This window comes from Periplaneta americana, chromosome 5, assembly GCF_040183065.1.
Source record: "Periplaneta americana isolate PAMFEO1 chromosome 5, P.americana_PAMFEO1_priV1, whole genome shotgun sequence".
Lineage (NCBI taxonomy): Eukaryota > Metazoa > Arthropoda > Insecta > Blattodea > Blattidae > Periplaneta > Periplaneta americana.
The window spans coordinates 43,999,731-44,021,462 of record NC_091121.1 but is presented as its reverse complement, the minus strand read 5'-3'; the positions used below and the strand labels follow the sequence as shown (position 1 = coordinate 44,021,462).

Here is a 21,732-nt window from a genome sequence, read left to right as displayed (position 1 = left end):
GATGATGGTTGGCCTCCCATTGCACTCCTCATCATGCACATTTTGGCGTCCTGCTAAAATTGTCTACAGAAACAACGCACCACCTGCTTGCCCATAGACCTGGCACAGCTGACGATCAATTTCAATCGGCGTTATGCCCTGTGCATTCAAAAACTTTATCACTGACCGTACTTCACACTCGGCGGCAGATGGAATAGGAACGTCCATCTTCAACCAATGCAACGAAGCTACTGAGAGCACTCGGAAAGTTCCGTTAGCGCATGCGCCATGCCAGGACATTACTCTATCACGTACACGCAGTCGCTTCGCGCAACATATGGTTTGCTAGCTGTGGGACGAGTGGGAAAGTTACTTTATGGACGCTCCTCGTACAAGTGGTTTTAATAAACATTGAGAGGATCCACTAATTAACCTACTTAAATAATTGATACCTCGAAAAGGAACAGATAGATTGTTTATATGGTAAAGTAAAGAAACAGATTACAACGAGAAAGAGAAAGTTGTAAATAAAAAACGGGAAATCTATTCATCTGTAATTCACAAGACAAAATTAATAACAATTGAGAAAACAGTGCCTGTAAGATAAAATGGCTACAAGTTTAACAATGTGTTACATGATCATTTTTATTGTACAGTATTTCACAATTCCATAAAAAGGTGTTTATAACAAAAATATGTTTCTTCTTCTAAGCGACCACCTCTCTTAAGAACCATTTTATTGCAAGACAATCGTAGTCTCTTAATAGAGGTGTTACTTATTCTTTTCTTGTATTTTCCTTCGTGTTTATTTTTAGTTCTATTCTTATAAAAAAGATGCACTTTTTCCAACAAATCTGCTTGTAACAGAGACGATCATCTGAACATTCATAATCATTGCATCTACAGAAATATGCATGATCTTTTTATGTGATCTATAATTACATGAACTAAGAAATCGTCTGGTAGCCACCGCCGTGGCTCTGGCGGTAGCGTGTTTGCCTGCTGATCCGGAGTTGCGCTCGGGCGTGAGTTCAATCACCTGGTTGGGTTTTTCGAAGTTTTTCCCGACCGTAAGGCGAATGTCAGATAATCCCTGTTCAATTCTCGGCCTCATCTCGCTAACACCAATTCCATCGACACTAAAAAAAAATTATGTTTTATTTAACGACGCTCGCAACTGCCGAGGTTATATCAGCGTCGCCGGTGTGCCGGACTTTTTGCTCCGCAGAAGTTCTTAAATCTACTGACATGAGCCTGTTGCATTTAAAAACACTTAAATGCCATCGACGTGGCTGGGATCGAACCCGCAACCTCGGACATAGTAGGCCAGTGCTATACCAACTCCATCAACCAGGCCGACTCGACGCTAAATAACCCAGTAGTTGATACAGCATCGTTAAATAACCACGTATATAAGAAATCGTCTGACTGAAGAGTCATCAGTAGGCTTTGTAATGTTGGGGACCGATAGGGTGCGTTACAGTGGTTTCAAGTTTACTATCCGTTCACCAGTCACTACTGTTCTCCAATCAGGAGATCAACCGTAAAAGGAATGTGCTTACTATTTCGTCATCTATTGGAGCGAAGTAGATAGATAATGTTACCGTTATAACGTCAGTTTAAAAAACATGCGTTCTCCTACATATGTTATTTCTGTATGGAGGGATTAAAAGGCCAGGAAATTAACCGTGATCTAGTTTTGTAACTAGGGTAGTAAAAATATGTGTGTATCAATTTGAGAGATAGCCAATGGAGATGCGTGTACCCACGTGTGTGACCTTATGACTTCTTATGACATCAACATTCATTCACAGCACCGCCCCGCTGTGTCTCATTCCCCTAAGACTTTCTCGTGGTTGGAGTACAGTCCATAGCATGCGTAAACAGTGTGCCTGCTGAATAATAATGCTCAAGATTGAAGGTTCCCAGGCGCATATTTTTTCAGCGAAATTTGGTGATTGTTTTGAAGTAAATGTGAGTGAATTATATGATAATTCTTCTGTAGGTAACGAAAGGTACGTAAAAATATACCTTTGTAATGCTATGTAGTTTATATTTACTTTTAGAGGTGTCCAGATTTGTTTATGTTCACCTTGTTATTCGCGTAATCGATCACAGAATCAAGTCAGTGTCCTCGTACTAGCTCACGTCCCCGCCTATGTACCATGCTACAGTCAACACTTGTAATCGATCCCCAACATTACAAGCCTAGCCATCAGTTACTTGCTGATGGGTCTTGACTAAACAATTCTTATTTTAGCGATCCTTTAGAAAAATTACGTCTTTTAATTTGGCTTTTACAATCATAATTTGATGGATCTTTGAAACATCAATCGGCAGTGCAATAGAATTTGCACCCAGATTGCACACTATTTTCTGGACTCCACCTCAAAGTTCACGTGTTGAATCGTTTTTCATATGAATCGGAATAGTTAGAAGAGTTCCACCCCTAGGAGATGTACAGTATTCCTTACTTCAGTACTTCAGAATCCATTCCGTTGAATTGTTGCTAGCAACGTTAAGGCTGAACACAGATTAGGACCGTTTACCCAACATGCTACTCAAATATGATTCTTGAAATGGAACAATTTCTTACGAATGCACACACATTGAACATATGCCATCACTCTCGTCTTGGATACTACTTAGAGGTGGTTAATTGCACCTCCTTCACCTTTGTATCAGGAACAAATCTATCAGACGACGACGACGTTCAGTTAGTTCTGTTTCTCGTGCGTTCGCGACCCCAAGGCGCGGCAGAGCGTTCTGATCAGTAGCCACGCCAATAGCAGGACAATACCAACACCAGCCAGCAGTACCACGACCACATCCAGAAGCAGGTACTGGTGCCAAGGCATGTCGACGCTGGCCGACCGTAGCGGAGCTCCTCCGTGTCGCAGGACGTATTCCGTCCAGAAGACGGCGCGCTCCAGCGGAGTCTCTGGTTGGTCCTTAAATAGGACCGACAGGTTGCGCATGTTATCACGGTAGCTGTGGAAAAAGTAATTCACAGTAATCCCTGAACATTAACTTAGAATAACAAGAACAACTTGAGATCCGTTTCTTGAAAGAGTGTGGCAATTTAAAACATACTCTAGAGCAGTGGTTCCCAAAGTGGGGGTCGTCTAAAGAGCTGAGGGGGGGGGGGTCACGAGATGTCTTACAAAATAAAACAAAAACGCCTATTAACCTACATTTATTTGGCATTTAGTAATTAGTAATTTATTTATTTAATCTGGCAGAGCTAAGGCCAGTAGACCTTCTCTTCCGCCCAGCCAGACTCTAATTCTAATTGAATACAATTGCTTACATAGTTATTACATTAATATCTAGATCATAAAACATCATGAAAGTAAATAATGAAAGTTGGATAAGTAATGTTAGTGTGACAATAATAAACATTGGTAAGAAATAGTTATAATAATAATAATAATAATAATAATAATAATAATAATAATAATAATAATAATAATAATAATAATAATAATAATAGGGCATAATAACAATAATAATAATAATAATAATAATAATAATAATAATAATGAGATAATTTAGATATTTATCTGTGATATATATAACCATTAAACATTGAGAAACCTGAAACAGCTATTATTGTTAACAAGAATTGTTAGAAAAATATTTCGTTAGCCTATTCTTAAATTGGTTTGATGTCTGACAGTCCCTGACATTACTCGGTTGGGAATTCCAAAGTCGAGGAACAGCCACAGTGAAAGAAGATGAATATGAGGATGTTCGGTGGAAGGGAATGGATAATATTGAGGAGTGTTGTGATCGTGTGTCTAGGTTATGATGGGTGGATAAATTTTGAAAACGAGACGCAGGATAGACAGGAGTGGAGAAATGCAATATGTGAAAGAGAAGGGAAAGACAGTGGATTTTCCTACGATCTTCTAGACGGAGCCAGGACAACATTTTGAGGGATGGTGTTACGTGATCAGCCCGGCGAATATTGCAGACGAAACGGATGCACATATTATGAACACGTTGTAGTTTCTACGCCGAAGTAACGCTTAGGTCAGTAAGCAGAACATAAACAACGTTGAACATAAAAATTAAAAAATCTGTCATGAATAATAAAGTAAAAAATAATTAATATTACAAATATGCCTGTTTTTCAGAACGTAGTCTCTCATATCTGGACTAAGTATTCGATATACACGGAGTGATGTCATTTTAAAATTCGAGATTTGTTTTGATGGCAATCGTAGACGAGAAACTTAATTTGCATTAATGTGACGTTGTAAATGTTATGAAAAATTTAAGCGGTACTTTAGCATACTTGAGGTATTCTTTTGGTGCAGAACTAGTCAACGCTCTGCGAAGAAAGTTCTAGTTTCAACATTCTATCAGTAGGTACTAGCGTCGTGCATTACAGGCGTATGTTCGGTTCAAGTTTGTTCGATATTCTCCAATGTTCGCTCTGCAAGAAGAGGCCTGACGTGTTTGTTCCATCTTGTTATATAAATATTTACTGCCCTTCACTCATATTCTAATCGCTTAAGAATTTTAGCACTTATCTTGCGATTAGTTTTTCATTTCTGTTCATATGAAATAAGACGAAGTTTTTAATATCTTGATTGCCTGTCTAATGTTCGAACATTGCAGGACACTAGTAGGTACATATTTCAATGAGGTTTTTTTTTTTATTTTTTAATTTCAGCCAGTCGAACGCAGCGGATTCAGATTCCTTCTGTGACTGTCGTAATTGTTTGAGTAATGGAGGGGAGACGCAAACTGAATTCTCGCCCAAAGGTGCGTCGCGCCTTAAAAAAGTTTTGGAATCACTAGTCTAGAGAATAGAGGTAGCAAAGTCAAACAATTCATTCAAGTATGTCAAAGGAAAATGTCGAGAAAGATACGGGGTATCTCACTCCAAGACAGGATCTCAAACGAAGAACTACGCAACCTCTCCAGCGAACTTAGCAAGGCAGCACTAGACAACCACACACCAAACAACCTCTCCCCCGTGCTTTCTTCTTCAAGCAAAACTCTATAACACAACAAAATCTAAGACCTGAAAAGGGTTGTACAAAATCCCTAAAGCAGGTCCACGGCACAGATGTTCTGTGTCCCAATGTCGTCGTCGTCGTCGTCCTCTCCAGCGACGCGGATGTCTTGGAAAGGGCAACAAAGCTAAAATGGAAGTGGGGAGGACACGTGGCAAGGCTAAATCCAGAAAGATGGGCGTACGAAGCTACAATGTGGGACCCATACATGGGGAAGAGAAGACAAGGGCGACCAAGACGCAGATGGGCAGACATACTCGCAGCGAGGGCCGGAAAACAGTGGTCAAGAATAGCAAGAGACAGGAAAAAGTGGAAGGAACTAGAGTAACACTTAAGTGAAGTGAACATTGTACAATCTAAAGTGTATATAGCTTGTAAGAGTAAAGTTAGTGTCAGTGATATATACTATAGTGCCACAAGTCTTACTTGGAATGGCACACCAAGTAAGTTACATCGAGCCACCCCTTTCTTAGGAGACCTTTGCCCTACACGGGACATTACCAGGCTATTCATTCATTCATTCATTCATTCATTCATTCATTCATTCATTCATTCATTCATTCATTCGGGGCACTTAGTAGGCCTACAGAGAGCTCCAGTTAAGTAGCCTAATGTGAGAGTGGTTTCACAGTAAATCGATGTTAAGAATATCGGCACTTGCATCAACTGTTTCCCATACCAGCTGGATCGATAGGTCTTCTAATTTGTATAGCCTATACATGGCTGAGCTATGTGATATAAAAATTTCGATTAAAAAGACTAATTGTGTGGCTTTACAAGAAGATGAAGTGAAGAGAGTGAACATAATATTAAAATATGTCTTAATTGAACAAGTACAAAGTTTTCCTACTTACGAAGCGGAATAAATTATACAGGTAGAGAAGAGATAGAAGGACCAGTGCGGAATTGTGTAATACTTAGTAGACTAGAATATATAATAACCAACCTCTAGTGTAGAGAAAATGATGAAATTAATGAAGTTAAAATGAACATACTCACGTTACCAATAACAACGACTATGGTTGCGATTGATTCAATGCCCCAACTTTTGAAAAATATTGGGTAGGATCAAACGCGTAAGTTATAAGTACAAAAAAAGTCATAAAACCTCCCTTCCATGCACCATGATATTAATTATCATGATGTTAATGTGGCTACGGATAGTATATAACATAGAACGCTAAAGTAACAAAATGAAAATCTAAGATAGATTTTGAAGTACTGTACATGTTGTTAGTATAAGATCCAGGGGCTATGTTCCATTTATTTGTAGGTAACATTCTTTGTAGCTTTTTGTAAAATACCAATTTTGACCACCAAAGAAACACTCCTCCACACTAGTAACTAAGTTATATCTTATCCAAAAATTCTCCACATTATCTTGTGCATAGCTGTTCTGCATAATTACCCAGTTTTAGTAACGGTAATTAAGTAGAACGTTTTTATTACGTAGACATTTTTAAACTTGGTGACTTGACTTCTTTCTAAAATGAAAGTAGATAATAGAATAAGGACTCGCCATTATGTAGCACGGCGTATTGCAATTGTATTTCTTCTGACTGCACTTTTCCCTATAAATTCGTCACAAACATCTTCTGAATCCATCTTTCCAACACTATTCTTATGTGGTAGCCTACCTGAGACCTGATTATGGTATGAGTGACGAATGCACACCAACAATGCTTCAATTATTTATATTCAAGTGTTAAAAGTAGTGTACGAAAGATTCAACATGGACAAAAAATACTGTATTTTCTCAAATACCCTGCGCACTTTTTCCAAAATATGCAATTAAAAATACGGGTGCTCGTCTTATTGGAAATGAAGTTGGCAACATTGCCCGATTTTCCTTCCGCGCATCTTCTAAGGTGGTAGCACATGCCATTATCTTTCCACGTGGGTATTCCAATTGTTAACATTGTTAAATGGCTTTTGAACTAGTAGTGCATGTGTCACAATCAAGTTCAAGTGCGATAAGTGCATTTTATATTTTCAACTAGTGGCTTGTGCAGCAAATACTGCTGCAAACTAAGTTCGTTAGACGTTCAAATACAAATTTTTCAGATTTTTTTTCAATGAAGAATACTTGTCTTTTTTATAGTTATTTGCTTCCACAATAATGAAACATACTCCATCTGAATGGATTTTTTTAGGCCAAATACTTTTTCTTGAACCTAGCCAACTTCAGTTTTTGAGTTTCAACGCGAAAACGCAAGTATCAGTGTCAGGACGATAGCAGTAGCTATTTCAGTTCATTGTGGATTGTAGGCAAATTTAAAAAAAAAAAAAGTCAGGTTTGCTAATCTTTCGAACAATAGCATTTTCGTATAGATGCTGCATGTAGAACTTGAAATGTAGAGCGTAAAATCATTTTATCCTACTAAGATATCTTGCTGAAATGATCTGGAGATTACAAAATGTTCCAGGCCTCTTATTTTATCAGTAAGTAATACCTTTTTATCTTTCCTTAGGAACTGTAATTTTTGCGCTCTCTCGAGCCAATACTGAAGACAATGACACATATCAATATCTACACTACACCGCCATTAACTATATGAAAAAGACCCAACCCCACTGGGTTAATAAGTATAAAAATATTTGATTTTTAATAACAATATTATTATCTTACTTAAGTTTTGTAGTTATATATATAGCAGCCACTCAGTAAATTATAGAAATGAAGATCTAAATTAAGATATTCTCTACATTTACTTACATAACCACAAAACGTTTCACTTTCATGTCATCAATATAGCATCAATATTACAGTATGTACAATTAATGAAAAATAGATGCATCATGATATTAACTATAATAATATTTAATTTCTAATGGTAATAATGTCATCAAACCATCTCAAGTTTCGTAGATTTGAATACCCAATACACAGCTGTACTCAGAAAATTATACACTGCAGAATCAGTTTTTAATAACAAATTGAATTGAGCTCTAAATATGTCGGCAATCCTGCAGGTCATGGCCTTCGTGTAATAGCCTATTGTTTATTGTAGTGTGTGTTTTGTTCTGAAATTCAATCAAGTCGGCCGTGATTTAATGAAATAGTTCTCAAAACTGACAACAGATGGATTTTGGAAAATAGGAAAATTATGTAGGAAAATTGACATTTCACTGAAAACTACTACTTTTCCGAAAAACTTTGGGTTCCAAGCTTCAAAATGAGGGGCCATTTATTAAAATCCGTTCAGCCGTTTTCCCGTAATATCCATTACCAGTTCAATTATATTTTCAATTCTGACAATGAATACCACTAAAGATAGGATATAGCGATTATTTACTTGCAGAGTAGAGCTTAAAGTTAACAAAGACGTGGAGGAACATAGAAATCGTAATACATGCTATTGATGTTAAAGGATATCGTGTAAATGGCCGATTATCCGATTAAGCAAGACAACTGACATACGTGCAGTGCGTGCGCGTAGGATGAGTTAGAAATGCGTTCTATTCCAGGTTTTTTTTTTCAAAAGTGTGATGCGCGGCTTATTCGAGGGCGCGGGGTATTCGAGGAAATACGCTAACTATGGTTACTTTAGAGCAAAAATCTCATTATTTTATTTTATTTTATTAGGCCTATACATAGCAATAATCTCAAATATATTCATATGAGCTCTATTTAGTTGCGAATATTCGCTCTATTTTTTCCCCGTTATTCTATAACTGAAGCTGATATTGGACATAGCTACTCTTTCACAGTTATAACTGTTTAATTCTTTCGTGTGTCTTACAGTACATTAATTTTATTAGACCTAATATCCATTTTGAGCTGTCTTCATAGGGATTATCAACTAAAACCAACTTAATAAGGCAAATATCATGGGGATTAGGTCTAAATCTCAAATGAGAAGCCATCCATTCACCACCACAACGTTAAGGTTCGCCTTATCTGCTTTAGAATAGCGGCTCTGCCTATTACAATAGCGTATGAATCTCGATTCCGATTGGCTCTACGATTAATGACGTCACGATAGCGCTGACACATTACGGACGGGCGGAGTGTAAAAACTCTTGATACATTATGTCATCGGTGCATATTCAAGTCCGTACGGGTTGAAGAGCGCGACGAGCAGATTGCTCTGCGCACGGGTTACCTTTCTTTTCTTACTACAACGCACCGAAAGAGGAGTAGCTATGCTAATCTTGACCATGCATAGCTTAAGTATAGCAGCGATGTATAGAACAAGAAGGAGACATGCTATCCTTAATATGTGGAAAACATTGCATTATTAAGGAATGAAGTATTCAGAGACGCTAAATGGAAATGATTCAACACAAATTAGAGCTCTTCTGTCGTCCCCAATCCGCAAATCCGGGAAATTTGCCTCCATAATATTGCAGCTAAAATTAATTGATCTTTCATATGCTGCACTGCTTAAATGTACGTTTAATGACAAGGACTTCTTTAGATTTTACAATTCCTTAAACTATGAACTGTGTCCGAGGATGCTTAATTTTGCAGCGAAAATTAGTTTGTTACGATTTTCAGCAGCACATAAGTACCGGTAGGTTTTTTTTTTTTTTTTTTGAACCTCACAAAGCCAAAATTAAAGTCCAAGCTACTATTCGATCAAGATAAATGCCCTATGCTTAGATTTGCTTCTTTAAATAACATTTTGCGAGACGTATTAAGGCTAATTTGAGGCAGAATTCGAAGAAGAAATTCTGGGCAAATTTTATCTTAAAAGGTTTATTTTCGCATAACAGTAATGCTATTATGACGAAAGTGATCTAATACTGCAGCAGTTTCTGAAGTTTATACGTTAACGCAGTTATTTCTAAGTTATTTGTTTTGTATTGTAATGTGCAAGGAACATTTTGTTAGTTATTCAAAATCGTGCATACACTGTATAACATCTTTTCTGTGAAATAATTGTATTGTATTTATTGAAAATATATTAAAAAAGTATAGAGTTTTGCATCTCGACTTCATAATGTTAATTTTGTTCGTTCTTATCTACTGGTTCTTCCTATTCGTACAGCATACAATAGTGTAATGCAATGTTCGAACACGAGAGCGGCAACCAAGACATCACAAACTTCGTCTTATTTCGTATGAAACATTAATCACAATTTATGTGCTAAAATCCGTTAGCGGTTAAAACATGAAGGAGCAGGAGTGGAAGAAAGTGAATATTTTTAAAACAAGATGGAACAAACACGACAGGTCTCCTCCTACAGAGCGAACATCGGCGAACTTCACCATACTCGATAAACTCGAACCGAACATAGCGCCTGCCATGCACGACGCTAATTGTACTACAACCAGGTAGCACACGAAAGAATCGAAGGTCGTTCGCGTGCTATTTCTTATACATCCCTGCATTACGTTAAGTTTATATATTATACTACATTTGCAATTTCGCTGTTACGTTGCTTATATAAATGGCTCTTATTTAAATGAATGTGAAACTGTAATATTATTCTCACAGTTACGTGGTCTATGTATGACATTTGTTGAAATGTATGTAAGACTGCAGTCATTCTCTCTGTTACGTACAGTCACGGAAGAAAAAACTGGCTGATGAGCAGCAAAACTCGTAATGTTTTGTAACCGGCATGAGTAACATTACGAGTTTTGCTGCTCATCGGCCAGTTTTTTCTCTGTAACTGTACTAGTACTATATCTTGTGTAGATAAATGGTTTCTATTTAATTGCACGTATACAATATACACTAACATTCTCCCAATTAAGTACGTAATTTACGTAAATAATATTAATTTAAATGCATGTAAAACTGCAGTTCAATTCTCGTTGTTGACTATGAACCTGCATTATCATTGCCTCTGTTGACGTTGTGCATGCAAATAGCTATATTTTAAGACTATGTGAAGCTGCCGCGTTGAATTCAGTTACACTAAATTTAAATACGCAGCTTCAACTTTTAATCCCTGTGATAATGCAATATTCATCTCCCGTACATAAAGTAAACATATTCGCAACTATTCTTTTACCTGTAGTTGCCGAGCACGGCTCGTACAGTCTGCAGGACTCGCTCCTTGGTCACGGTCTCGTACTCCAATTTTTCACCCAAACCTCTCAACGACAACTTGTAGATGTTGGAGAATTGGTCAGCGAGGAACGGTACGCCCACGACGGGCACGCCGTGGTACACGGCCTCCTGTGTGCTCAGCATGCCGGCGTGCGATATGAACAGCCGTATGTTGGGGTGCGCTGTAACATAAATTCATATTGCATACTGAACTGCCACCGACGAACTTACATTTAATAAATCTTATTAAAAAGAATTGACAATTGTTGTTAATTTCTGAAAACTAGAATAGTTTAGTACGAGGATTGTATGCAGAATTACAGAAACTCACACGAATTTAAGCCGTTCATATAAGTCAGCGGTGGCGAAAATGTAATCGTGCGCCGAGCCACTGTGTAACCTGCAACGTGCATAGCACCTATGGAGGGAGGCGGACACCCGAAGGGGAAGTGAAGCAACTGTCTGACTTATTAACGGATTTTCATTTTCCTTACGTCAAATACTTAAATATAATTTTGTACAGTACAAGGCTACAAACTAATGTTTAGTACATGTAACGAAGAAAGAAATGAACAATAAATGAACAATATCACAACCTAAAATTAACTGTCTTCAGAATGTCTCTGCGACAAAGTTTCAAAATCAGGAATTATGTCACTTACTGCCAGTCGTAGTTGATCACGAAGGTATTTGTCTGTCAGTCGTGATCTAAATTTGGTTTTTACTATTTTATTTGTTGAAAATAATTTTTCACAAACGTAAAGTTGTAGTGAACATGGCTTCAACAGACCAAGCGAAAGAACGAAGCGTCGGATATTTATTTTTTGGCAAAGTTTTGAAATATTTTACTATTCATTTTTATAGTTTTCAGAGAAGTCTGTATTGTATATTAAAAAGTATTTATTTCAGTCACTTACTTCACAGCATATGTTTAAGGTGTTAAACCTTTGCATTAATGTTTAAAAGACGTATGAACGTTTTCGTTGGACTACGACAACATCATCAGATACGACGTACATTTCAGCAATATCAATAATCTCTATAATAATCTCTACATAATCTCTACAAATACAAAACATATTTATTGGCATGCCAATAAATATGTTTTTTATTGTAGAGATTATGTAGAGATTATTGATATTGCTGAAATGTACGTCATATCTGATGATGTTGGCGTAGTCCAACGAAAACGTTCATACGTCTTTTAAACATGTAATGCAAAACATATGCTGTGAAGTAAGTGACTGAAATAAATACTTTTAATATAAAGATTTGAAAGTTCAACATTTGTCAAGTCCTTACATCTAGCTTTCATTATTTTGACATCACATATTAAATCAGTGAATTCAAATTGAAGAGTTAACCGTATTATTCGTACATCTGCTGAAAAAGGGTCGACGTACAGAGATGACGACGATGATGATGATGATGATAACAACAATAACACTTAACCTTTTAATGTTTCATCAGTAACATGTAGTATAATGCCGTTTTATGTTATACAACCGTTTTCCTCGTAATACTTGTGAACAAATCATACATTTAATATGCTCATCATATTGACAGCAAAAAAATCCGTCCTCCCATCTTACTTGGAACTTTCGTATAGGCCTATGGTTTCGAGAGAGACATATGCCACTCGCAGGTCAGAGACAAATACAAATGGAACGGAGTTTGACTCCAGTCAGTGAGAGGGTGGGGTTTGGCGGAGGTTTGAAGCAAGCGAAATGCACAGCTATCACTGTGAGCCACAATGTCTCGCGAGTCACGTTCTCGACACGGCTGATATAAGTCAATTTTACTACCCCTAAATTGTGATATGAACCAGAAGTGAAGGTAAATTTTGTCTGGAATCTTTCCCCTGAAAAATTCTCTGGAATTTACGATGCCACGGCAGACATGGTGTGTATAATTTATATTGTATGTTTTAATTTTTATGCGCAATTCCTTACATCATTTTAGTTTAAAAAGTGACTAACACAGTTATAAAACAAGGTTTAGAAGTGCATCTCCCATACTTCAGGTTGAGTAAAACTCAAGTCAACCGCTGTGGAGTAACGTTTAGTATGCCTGACGATGAAAAGAACGGGCCCGGGTTCAAATCCTGACTGGGACAAGTTATCTGGTTAAGGTTTTTCAGGGGTTTTCCCTCAACCCATTAAGAGCAAATGCTGGGTAACTTTCGGCGCTGGACTCTGGACTCATTTCGCCGGCATTATAACCTTCATATCATTCAGACGCTAGATAACCACAGCAGTTGATAACGCGTCGTAAAATAGCCCACTAGAAGTAAAACTCTAAATATTCATTTACGTATAATATCTTGGCCCGAAATTATGCAATAAATTGCCTCATAACTTAAAATTATTGAGTATTGTAGCTTTTAAATCAAGAATAATTCATAAATGGCCAGTTACAAATTCTTTATTTTCAGTTGATGAGTTTTTAGATTTGAAAAACTTGAGTATAGAATTATGAGTTTTTAACATAGCATAAACCTGAGATGTTGATACAGCGTCGTAAAATAACCCAATAAAATAAAAAAAAATAAAACATAGCATAATAGTCGGCCTGGGTAGCGTAGTCGGTATAGCGCTAGCCTTCTATGCTCGAGGTTGCGGGTTCGATCCTGGCCCAGGTCGATAGTATTTAAGTGTGTTTAAATGCGACAGGTTCATGTCAGTACATTTATTGGCATGTAAAAGAACTCTTGTGTGACAAAATTCCGGCACACCGGCGACGCTGATATAACCTCTGCAGTTGCGAGCGTCGTTAAATAAACCATAATTTTTTTAACATAGCATAATATTTGACTATATCGGCATACCACAATATGAAATTGATAGCATAATATGTTTAAATCCTCTAATTGAGATTCTGGCTGATATGTACATCTACTGTATTATCAGGCAGTACGTCTCACTTGACGATATGTGTCAGAGGAAGAACAATTGTTTGTATGCATCTGAAGTCTGACTAGTGTAGACTAATATGTAGCTAGTAGGCGATGTATGCAATGGAGGGGGAAAGGAACTGGCCATCCTACCCCATTATTTCGTGACCTAGTTGCCTCATAAGCGGTACCTTGTTGCAACCACTTGTAAGGTTCAGATCTGTATTCGGACAGTTGACTAAACAACAACAATTAAGTTTAATGATGTTAAAAGCTTGAATTTCAAATTTTTATAACAAGATCGTATAAATAGTTATAAATGCATTCTACTCTACTGACCACTTTTAAATATGAAGATTAAAAATATGTAATGTATTGTTATGTATAGTCCCGTCGCTCTAATTTCCGGCAGCCAATCGCGTTGCAGGTCGGCTACATTTAAACGTGTGCGTCTTGTGATTCGCTGATGAAGACGTCATTCATTTCTTAAGGCTCGATAAATACTTAATATAATCGCCCGCCAGTTTGGCTCTTTCGTTGGCGTTCGCAGAAAGCACACGAAGACGTTATTTGCCGCTCAATTATTTGCTGAATTACAGTGCGTTTGATTTATTATCATAGGAGCTACGACATGATAATGTTTAACGGTGTGGCAAATAGATTCCTCGTATGGTAGCTCGGCAACGAAAGAACAAAAATGGCGAACGATACTACCTACCTAGACTTTATAGAGCCTTCACTTCCTAAGACGTAAGCAAAGAGGAGGAGTCACGCCGGGAATAACAGCGTCGCGATTATAGTAGGCTATGTATGTTTCTGTGTCTGTATTTAAGTTTGACATTGTCTATTGCCTGTTTGGAGCTTAATGATAATAATAGTAATATGCGTTACAAGAGCGGTATGTTGAAGTTTTCATGTTCGAGGAAAAGTTTGAAAAAGCGAAACGTAGTTGAGCTTTTTTAATTTCCGAGAATTGAAGGAAAACGTTCCACTCGTGTATCGTACATTATTTTGTGCGAAGATCGTTTATTACATACCTGAAAGAGGAATTTCTAATTAGTTGCAATGAAATCGCCATCTTGGTTTCTGTTCAATGACGGCAAATTTGCAAAACAAAAATATCTATCTTCAACATTGTTGCTTTAAAATTTTTTCTGTGCTTACTATACTCCAGCAGGCCGTGATATACGTCTGTCTTTTTTTTCCCCCAGTCTATAAATGCGAACTTAAAACAAACGGTAAGGTTATGTAATGATTTAGAGTTTACTTAATTTTTGCAAATATTTAAAAACAATAATTAACAGTGTAATTTAGGTGAAATTGCAGTGGTAAGTTACCCAAATTATAATTATTACTATATTGAACGTCTCTAAAAATGTTAAAAGCCTAAAGCAGTAAAATCAATATGTCACTTAAGCGGTAAGAAGAGGGAAATTGTTATGTGTGTTAGGTTGGGAATACTGAATGTGGAATTTTAGACTTTCCGCGGATTGGTTTTGTGCGGAAACCAAGCAAATACGTACGATCTCACACAAAGATAATTACATACATTACATTACTATATTACGGCAGATGACTGAAAAAAAGTGAAGGGGAATTCATCGAATCCGTATAATCGTGTGAAACATTATACTGTTCCTGACTGTTATTGTGACCATGCTTGGCATTGTAAAGGTTTCGAATTTTAAATATAATTTTAATGTTTCTTTTAATTCCTGTCATTATACTACCCGCATTTAAATTTAACAAGGTGGAGCTTTCTCTCTAGTTACTTCTTAATTGCTTCCTCATCCATGAGGCCTAGCCTCGAGACAATAATGCAATTGATAAATAATCGAATCAATTCACAGGTCGGTATGACGCCAATGAGTTGTTTGAGATTTTAATTAATGCCATTACAGAGAATTAGATTCATTTGGAAATTGATATCTCAATTAAATAGTTTATAATTAGGCTACTTATGCTAAATTAAATATTTCTGTCTTTATACTCCCCGCATTTATAAATACTCTCCATTTATGTGCGAAGGATAATTTTTATTAGAAGAAGAATGCTTGGGTTAGTGTGCAGTATGTTACAAAGTACCGTCTGAAGTAAATCGTAAATTGGTAACTAATCTGATATAGCCTATGGATTTTAACGTCAAACTATATACCGGTACTCTACATCTTCCATAACTAAAAGGAAAACTTCAGTTGTCACTGATTACCGTACATATTTATTTATTTATTTATTTATTTATTTATTTATTTATTTATTTATTTATTTATTTATTTATTTATTTATTTATTTATTTATTTATTTATTTATTTATTTATTTATTTATTTATTTATTCCCATGTATTGTGGGTCCCTATCACCAAGGCATGGCGCGTCCTCGGGTTGCGAATCGAGGAGACGGCCTCCAGATATGGAGGGTAGCTGTGAATATATTGAATAAGCAGTCGCGGACAGCCGATGAGGAGTGGTCCTCCAGCTTGGGGGTTGGGCGAAGGGCTAACAACCCATCACCGTAAAAAAACAGCCTGTTACGAATCCTTCAAATAAGCCTCGGAATGGGACTGATTCTCTGGCACGACCACAGCAAAGGAATAAGGTTTTGAGAAATATAAATGATACTCGCAACGAAATTAAACACAGAATAAATATGGGAAATGCCTTTATTATTCAGTTGAGAACCTTTAATCATCCAGTCTGCTGTCAAAAGATCTGAAAGTTAGAATTTATAAAACAGTTATATTACCGGTTGTTCTGTATGGTTGTGAAACTTGGACTCTCACTTTGAGAGAGGAACATAGGTTAAGAGTGTTTGAGAATAAGGTGCTTAGGAAAATATTTGGGGCTAAGCGGGATGAAGTTACAGGAGAATGGAGAAAGTTACACAACACAGAACTGCACGCCTTGTATTCTTCACCTGACATAATTAGGAACATTAAATCTAGACGTTTGAGATGGGCAGGGCATGTAGCACGTATGGGAGAATCCAGAAATGCATATAGAGTGTTAGTTGGGAGGCCGGAGGGAAAAATGCCTTCAGGGATACCGAGACGTAGATGGGAAGATAATATTAAAATGGATTTGAGGGAGGTGGGATATGATGATATTGAATGGATTAATCTCGCTCAGGATAGGGACCAATGGCGAGCTTATGTGAGAGCGGTAATGAACCTCCGGGTTCCTTAAAAGCCAGTAAGTAAGTATTTATTCATTTAGGCCTATTTATTTATTCATTTATTTATTTATTTATTTATTTATTTATTTATTTATTTATTTATTTATTTATTTATTTATTTATTTATTTATTTGCTTATTTGTGTATTTATTTATTTATTTGTTTATTTATTTTCTCACTTATTTATTTATTTAAAAACATGTTGTGAACATTATTTGGAAATTATACCTTCGGAAGTCAGCTTTTGGAAAAAGAAAATCGCAAATATAACTGTTGGAAAAACAGCCTTTTCTAATAAACAATTCAGAAAAACAGTCAGTAATCCTACGGGCCCACTGTTGATATGGCACAAAAACTTTAGTTTTCTGTCTTACTTACTTACAAATGGCTTTTAAGGAACCTGCAGGTTCATTGCCGCCCTCACATAAGCCCGTCAACGGTCTATATCCTGTGCAAGATTAATCCAGCCTCTATCATTGTATACCACCACTCTCAAATCCATTTTAATATTATCCTCTCATTTACGTCTCGGCCTCCCCAAAGATATTTTTTCCTCCGGCCTCCCAATTAAAACTCTATATTCATTTCTGGATTCTCCCATATGCGCTACATGCCCTGCCCATTTCAAACGTCTGGATTTAATGCTCCTAATTATGTCAGGTGAAGAATGTAATGCGTGCAGTTGTGCGTTATGTAAATTTCTCCATTCTCCTGTAACTTCATCCCTCTCAGCCCCAAATATTTTCTTAAGAACTTTATTCTCAAACACCCCTAATCTCTGTTGCTCTCTCAAAGTGAGAGTCCAAGTTTCACAACCATACAGAACAACCGGTAATATAACTGTTTTGTAAATTCTAACTTCCAGGAGACTAGATGAAAGAACTTCTCAACCGATTAATAACAGGCATTTCCCATATTTATTCTGAGTTTAATTTCCTCCCCAGTGTCATTTATAGCGTATTTGTTATTGTTGCTAAAAGATATTTGAATTTTTCCACCTTTTCAAAGCATAAATTTCCAATTTTTTTACTTCTATTTCGTACAATATTCTGGTCACGAGACATAATCATATACTTTATCTTTTTGGGATTTACTTCCAAACCTAACGCTTTACTTGTTTCAAGTAGAATTTCCGTGTTTTCCCTAATCGTTTGTGCTTACTTTTCTGTCTAGCGTGACTTTTTGGCATTCCATTGAATTCTTCTATTCGATTGGTGATCCGTAAATGTGGAATTGTGTCGGATTAATGTGATGTTACACGTACCAAGGATGTCATTCTGAGGCATCCACTTGCCCACCATCAGATTCTCAGGCTGGCCGGGCAGCTGGTCAGACTCCCACTTCCAAAGAACGCGGTGCGGCAGCTCTGCGAAGGCCTCTACGAATGCGCGCACCTTGTCTGTCTTCATTTGGTCGCTGCGGATGTTGCTTCCCAGGCTCATGAAGATGGCGCCCTGCTTCGCGCCGTCCAGAAACTTCTTCATTGCAGGCGGTAAGGGGTCTGGTGTCGCGATGTGGATGCCACCAACAGGCACCATGGCAGGCAAGAGAGGGCACGGGTAGTCGAGCGAGAAGTGAGTGTTGACAAACACCAAACTCACGTTGGTCTCCAGGACACTTGGAGGCAGCATCCCCGACCCGAAGTGCCGAGCCACCATCGCGTCCATGACCGGCATGTGGTACAGGGCGCGGTACATCATGGTACCATGATGCAGAAGGAAGTTGGCCGTCCGCTCCCACAGTGTCATGCGGTCGGAGTACGGCAGCACGTACGAGTTCACGTGGGCTAATGGCACAGGGTTGCCAACCATGGCATTGTACCACGGTGGACTCACGTAGGCGGTGACCGCCACCACAGGTGGGCTGCCGAAAAGCTGCACGAAGCCCCATATGCACTCCTGGAGTGTCAAGTCGGCAATGATCAGATCGAAAGTCTCGCGACCTGCTAACTCTCGTAGTCGACGCGCGCCCTGAGAAGCGAGGACTTTTTCACAGGCACCCTGCCCCCAGGCGAACCATCCTATCGCGTTTTCCCAGTAGCTCATTGTACTCATCTCAGTGTAGCTCTCCGTTTCGGCGATATGCTCATATATTCCCTCGATGATGATCTCCCTGAAGTTTCCGACGGGCTTCTTCTCGCGATCCGGTGTGAACACAGTCACGTGGTGGCCCTTCGCAGCTAGGGCCAACACTAGCGCTCTATTCCAGATGTGGTGACTGGGAGACGGTACTGGTAACAAAGCCAGGATTCGAGCCCCTTCCACTGCAGCCAGCCCCAGGGTGCACAGTAATACTGCGCGCGCCGCCATCTGCAGAAAAGTTGAAGATCATGAGGCAACATGTTGTATTGAAACGTGTCTTATTTCACTAAAGTCCAGTGTTTGGTCACCGACGCGGTGGAAACATGTTAGCTGTGTACGGAAGGTAGTTCAACAATACGCTGCAGTGTTAGTACGTTCAGTTTCTGATTAATATGGTGAAGTATGAGAGTGCCGTTGGTAGCGTAGTTGCGCTCTCAGTGCGTTTCTTTGATTTATTTATTGATTTATATATATATATATATATATATATATATATATATTTTTTTTTTCTACTGGCAGAGTTAAGGCCATAAAGCATTCTCTTCCACTCAACCAGTTTTATGCTACCCAGTTCTTGAACAAAGATCTATATAAAACTATTAAACTTCTCGAACCGCCAAAGGAAACCCTACTTAACACTCTCCAATTATTGTAACACTTTCCTCCAAAAAAATAAAAAGCATGACGTGTCTTCTACTTATAATGTTAAGACCAAGTTTTCCAGTAATCTAAAGAAAAATTCCTGATATTCTGTAATTTGTGGTATAAGGAATACTTTTATGGAACACGGCCGACAGAAGAATTGTGACAATGTAGATATCTCTTTTATTTCAAATTTTCTTTTTCCATCAGTTACGTCTTGCGAAGTTGAAAGAACTTTTTCTAGATACAATAAACATTGTCTAGTAGAGAGAAGAAGATATTTTTTTTATTTGAAACATTAAAAATGTATACGTAGTTATTCATTAAAATGCTCTTCGACTGACAACTTTAACGTTATTGTAAAAGCTTCGAAAAATGTTTGTTTTATTTCTCTTCAAATGTGTACGTACCGATACTTAGCTTCAGGTACTTAGTTTCTTTCTTAGGCACTAAATACGTGCATAAGAGGTAATTAATACTTGTACTTTTTGCATTTTTCCCTTTTGTTTAATGTATTTGTTTGTTTTTTTTTTTTGTTTTTTTTTTTTTTGCATTTATATCGGTAGTCCGATTACTACTTCTTTATACTTTATTTTCTATGCACTTGGTTTTACTGTATTTGTATTCTTGGTAGCGGTAACGTCACTTAAATAAATAAATAAATAATAAATAAATAATGTATAATTTGTTTCTTATGTAATTTACATTTCCATAGATTTTCCTGAATTCTTTGTATTTATTATAATCTAAATTTTGGATTTGTTATATAGTTTTTCTGGAGTTTTTCATTTGTTGCAGTTTCTTATTCGTTGTAATAATCTATTCTATATAAGTAGTACGACAGAATAAAAGCATTTTTTTACAATCAGTAACAGGTTAGGTTTGGTTTGTTTAGGCTTTTGGCAGGTCTTGCATATACGTTTTTTGTCATCTCTTTTTCTGTTTAAACTAGTTTTTATAGTTGAAACTGGTTCTGACGGAATGTACCCAGGTAGATAAATAGAAAGCGAGTTTTCGTAAGGTCTAGAATCAGTGACATATCGACATTGACGAAGCATTTAATGAAGCTCTGTATTCTATTAGTGATAGTGATAATAAAATTGACATTCGTATTTTCAACTACGTGCTAAAACAGAAGGATGAAATTATACGAGAACTACGAGAAAGAAAAAAAGAAAGAAAGAAATTATTATTCCCAGAACATGAATTTTACCGGCTTATTTTCTAATGGCTTTCGAAATGGGCTACGCCAGCAATCGAAACTACAACAATTTCAATAGATTACTCGCTATCTTGTGAATGCGGGCGTGGCATGCGCAGTGGCTCATTTCGGGGACTTTGATTATTCCGTCGGTCCGGTTTTTTTTTTTGCCACTGCTGTACATAAAGGACAATGTTTACGTTCCTCCTTTGGCCAATATCTGCAGAAGCTACAGCGACCCTTCACAGCTGTGGTGCAGGCGTTAGATGATGGTACGCTGTGCAGAGCGTGGGAGGAATTGGAATGTCGCCTAGATGTGTGCCGTGTGACCAGAGATTAACATACTCTAACTTACAAAGTATCAATCAAAACCTGGAGGGGCTACCTATTGGCACTTATTGCGTTTATGTAGCAATAATAAAGAAGGCTATTATAGAATGAGAGCAATTATTTTGAGTCAGGGTATTATCACAGTTTAGTATATACACTTGCGAAGCTCAATACTTAATAAATATGCATACATAGATAGTTCATAACCACCAGGATCGCTACTATAGCCTCAGCACAGATCCTTTCCCGAGCAGACGATAATGTATGTTCGGGTTTTCTATTTCATTGTATGGAGCTCAGTGAAATATAATAATAATAATAATAATAATAATAATAATAATAATGATGATTTATTTAACCTGGCATAATTAAGGCCATACGGCCTTCTCTGACACTCAACCA

The 21,732-nt window shown here is 37.4% G+C and overlaps 1 protein-coding gene across 4 annotated transcripts in view; it reads right to left on the bottom strand.

Moving 5' to 3' along the window:
• Positions 1–1,718: 1,718 nt before the first annotated feature.
• LOC138699558 (UDP-glycosyltransferase UGT5-like) overlaps positions 1,719–21,732 on the bottom strand; it is a 35,200-nt gene continuing 15,186 nt past the window's right edge. For all 4 annotated transcript variants that reach the window (XM_069825543.1, XM_069825544.1, XM_069825542.1 and 1 more), the window contains exons 2-4: positions 18,341–19,385; positions 10,974–11,193; positions 1,719–2,970 (exon numbers count right to left, since the gene is read on the bottom strand). In XM_069825543.1, coding sequence (XP_069681644.1) covers positions 2,697–2,970; positions 10,974–11,193; positions 18,341–19,385 — 1,539 coding nt within the window. In that variant the 3' untranslated portion in view covers positions 1,719–2,696. The remainder of the gene's footprint in view (positions 2,971–10,973; positions 11,194–18,340; positions 19,386–21,732) is intronic.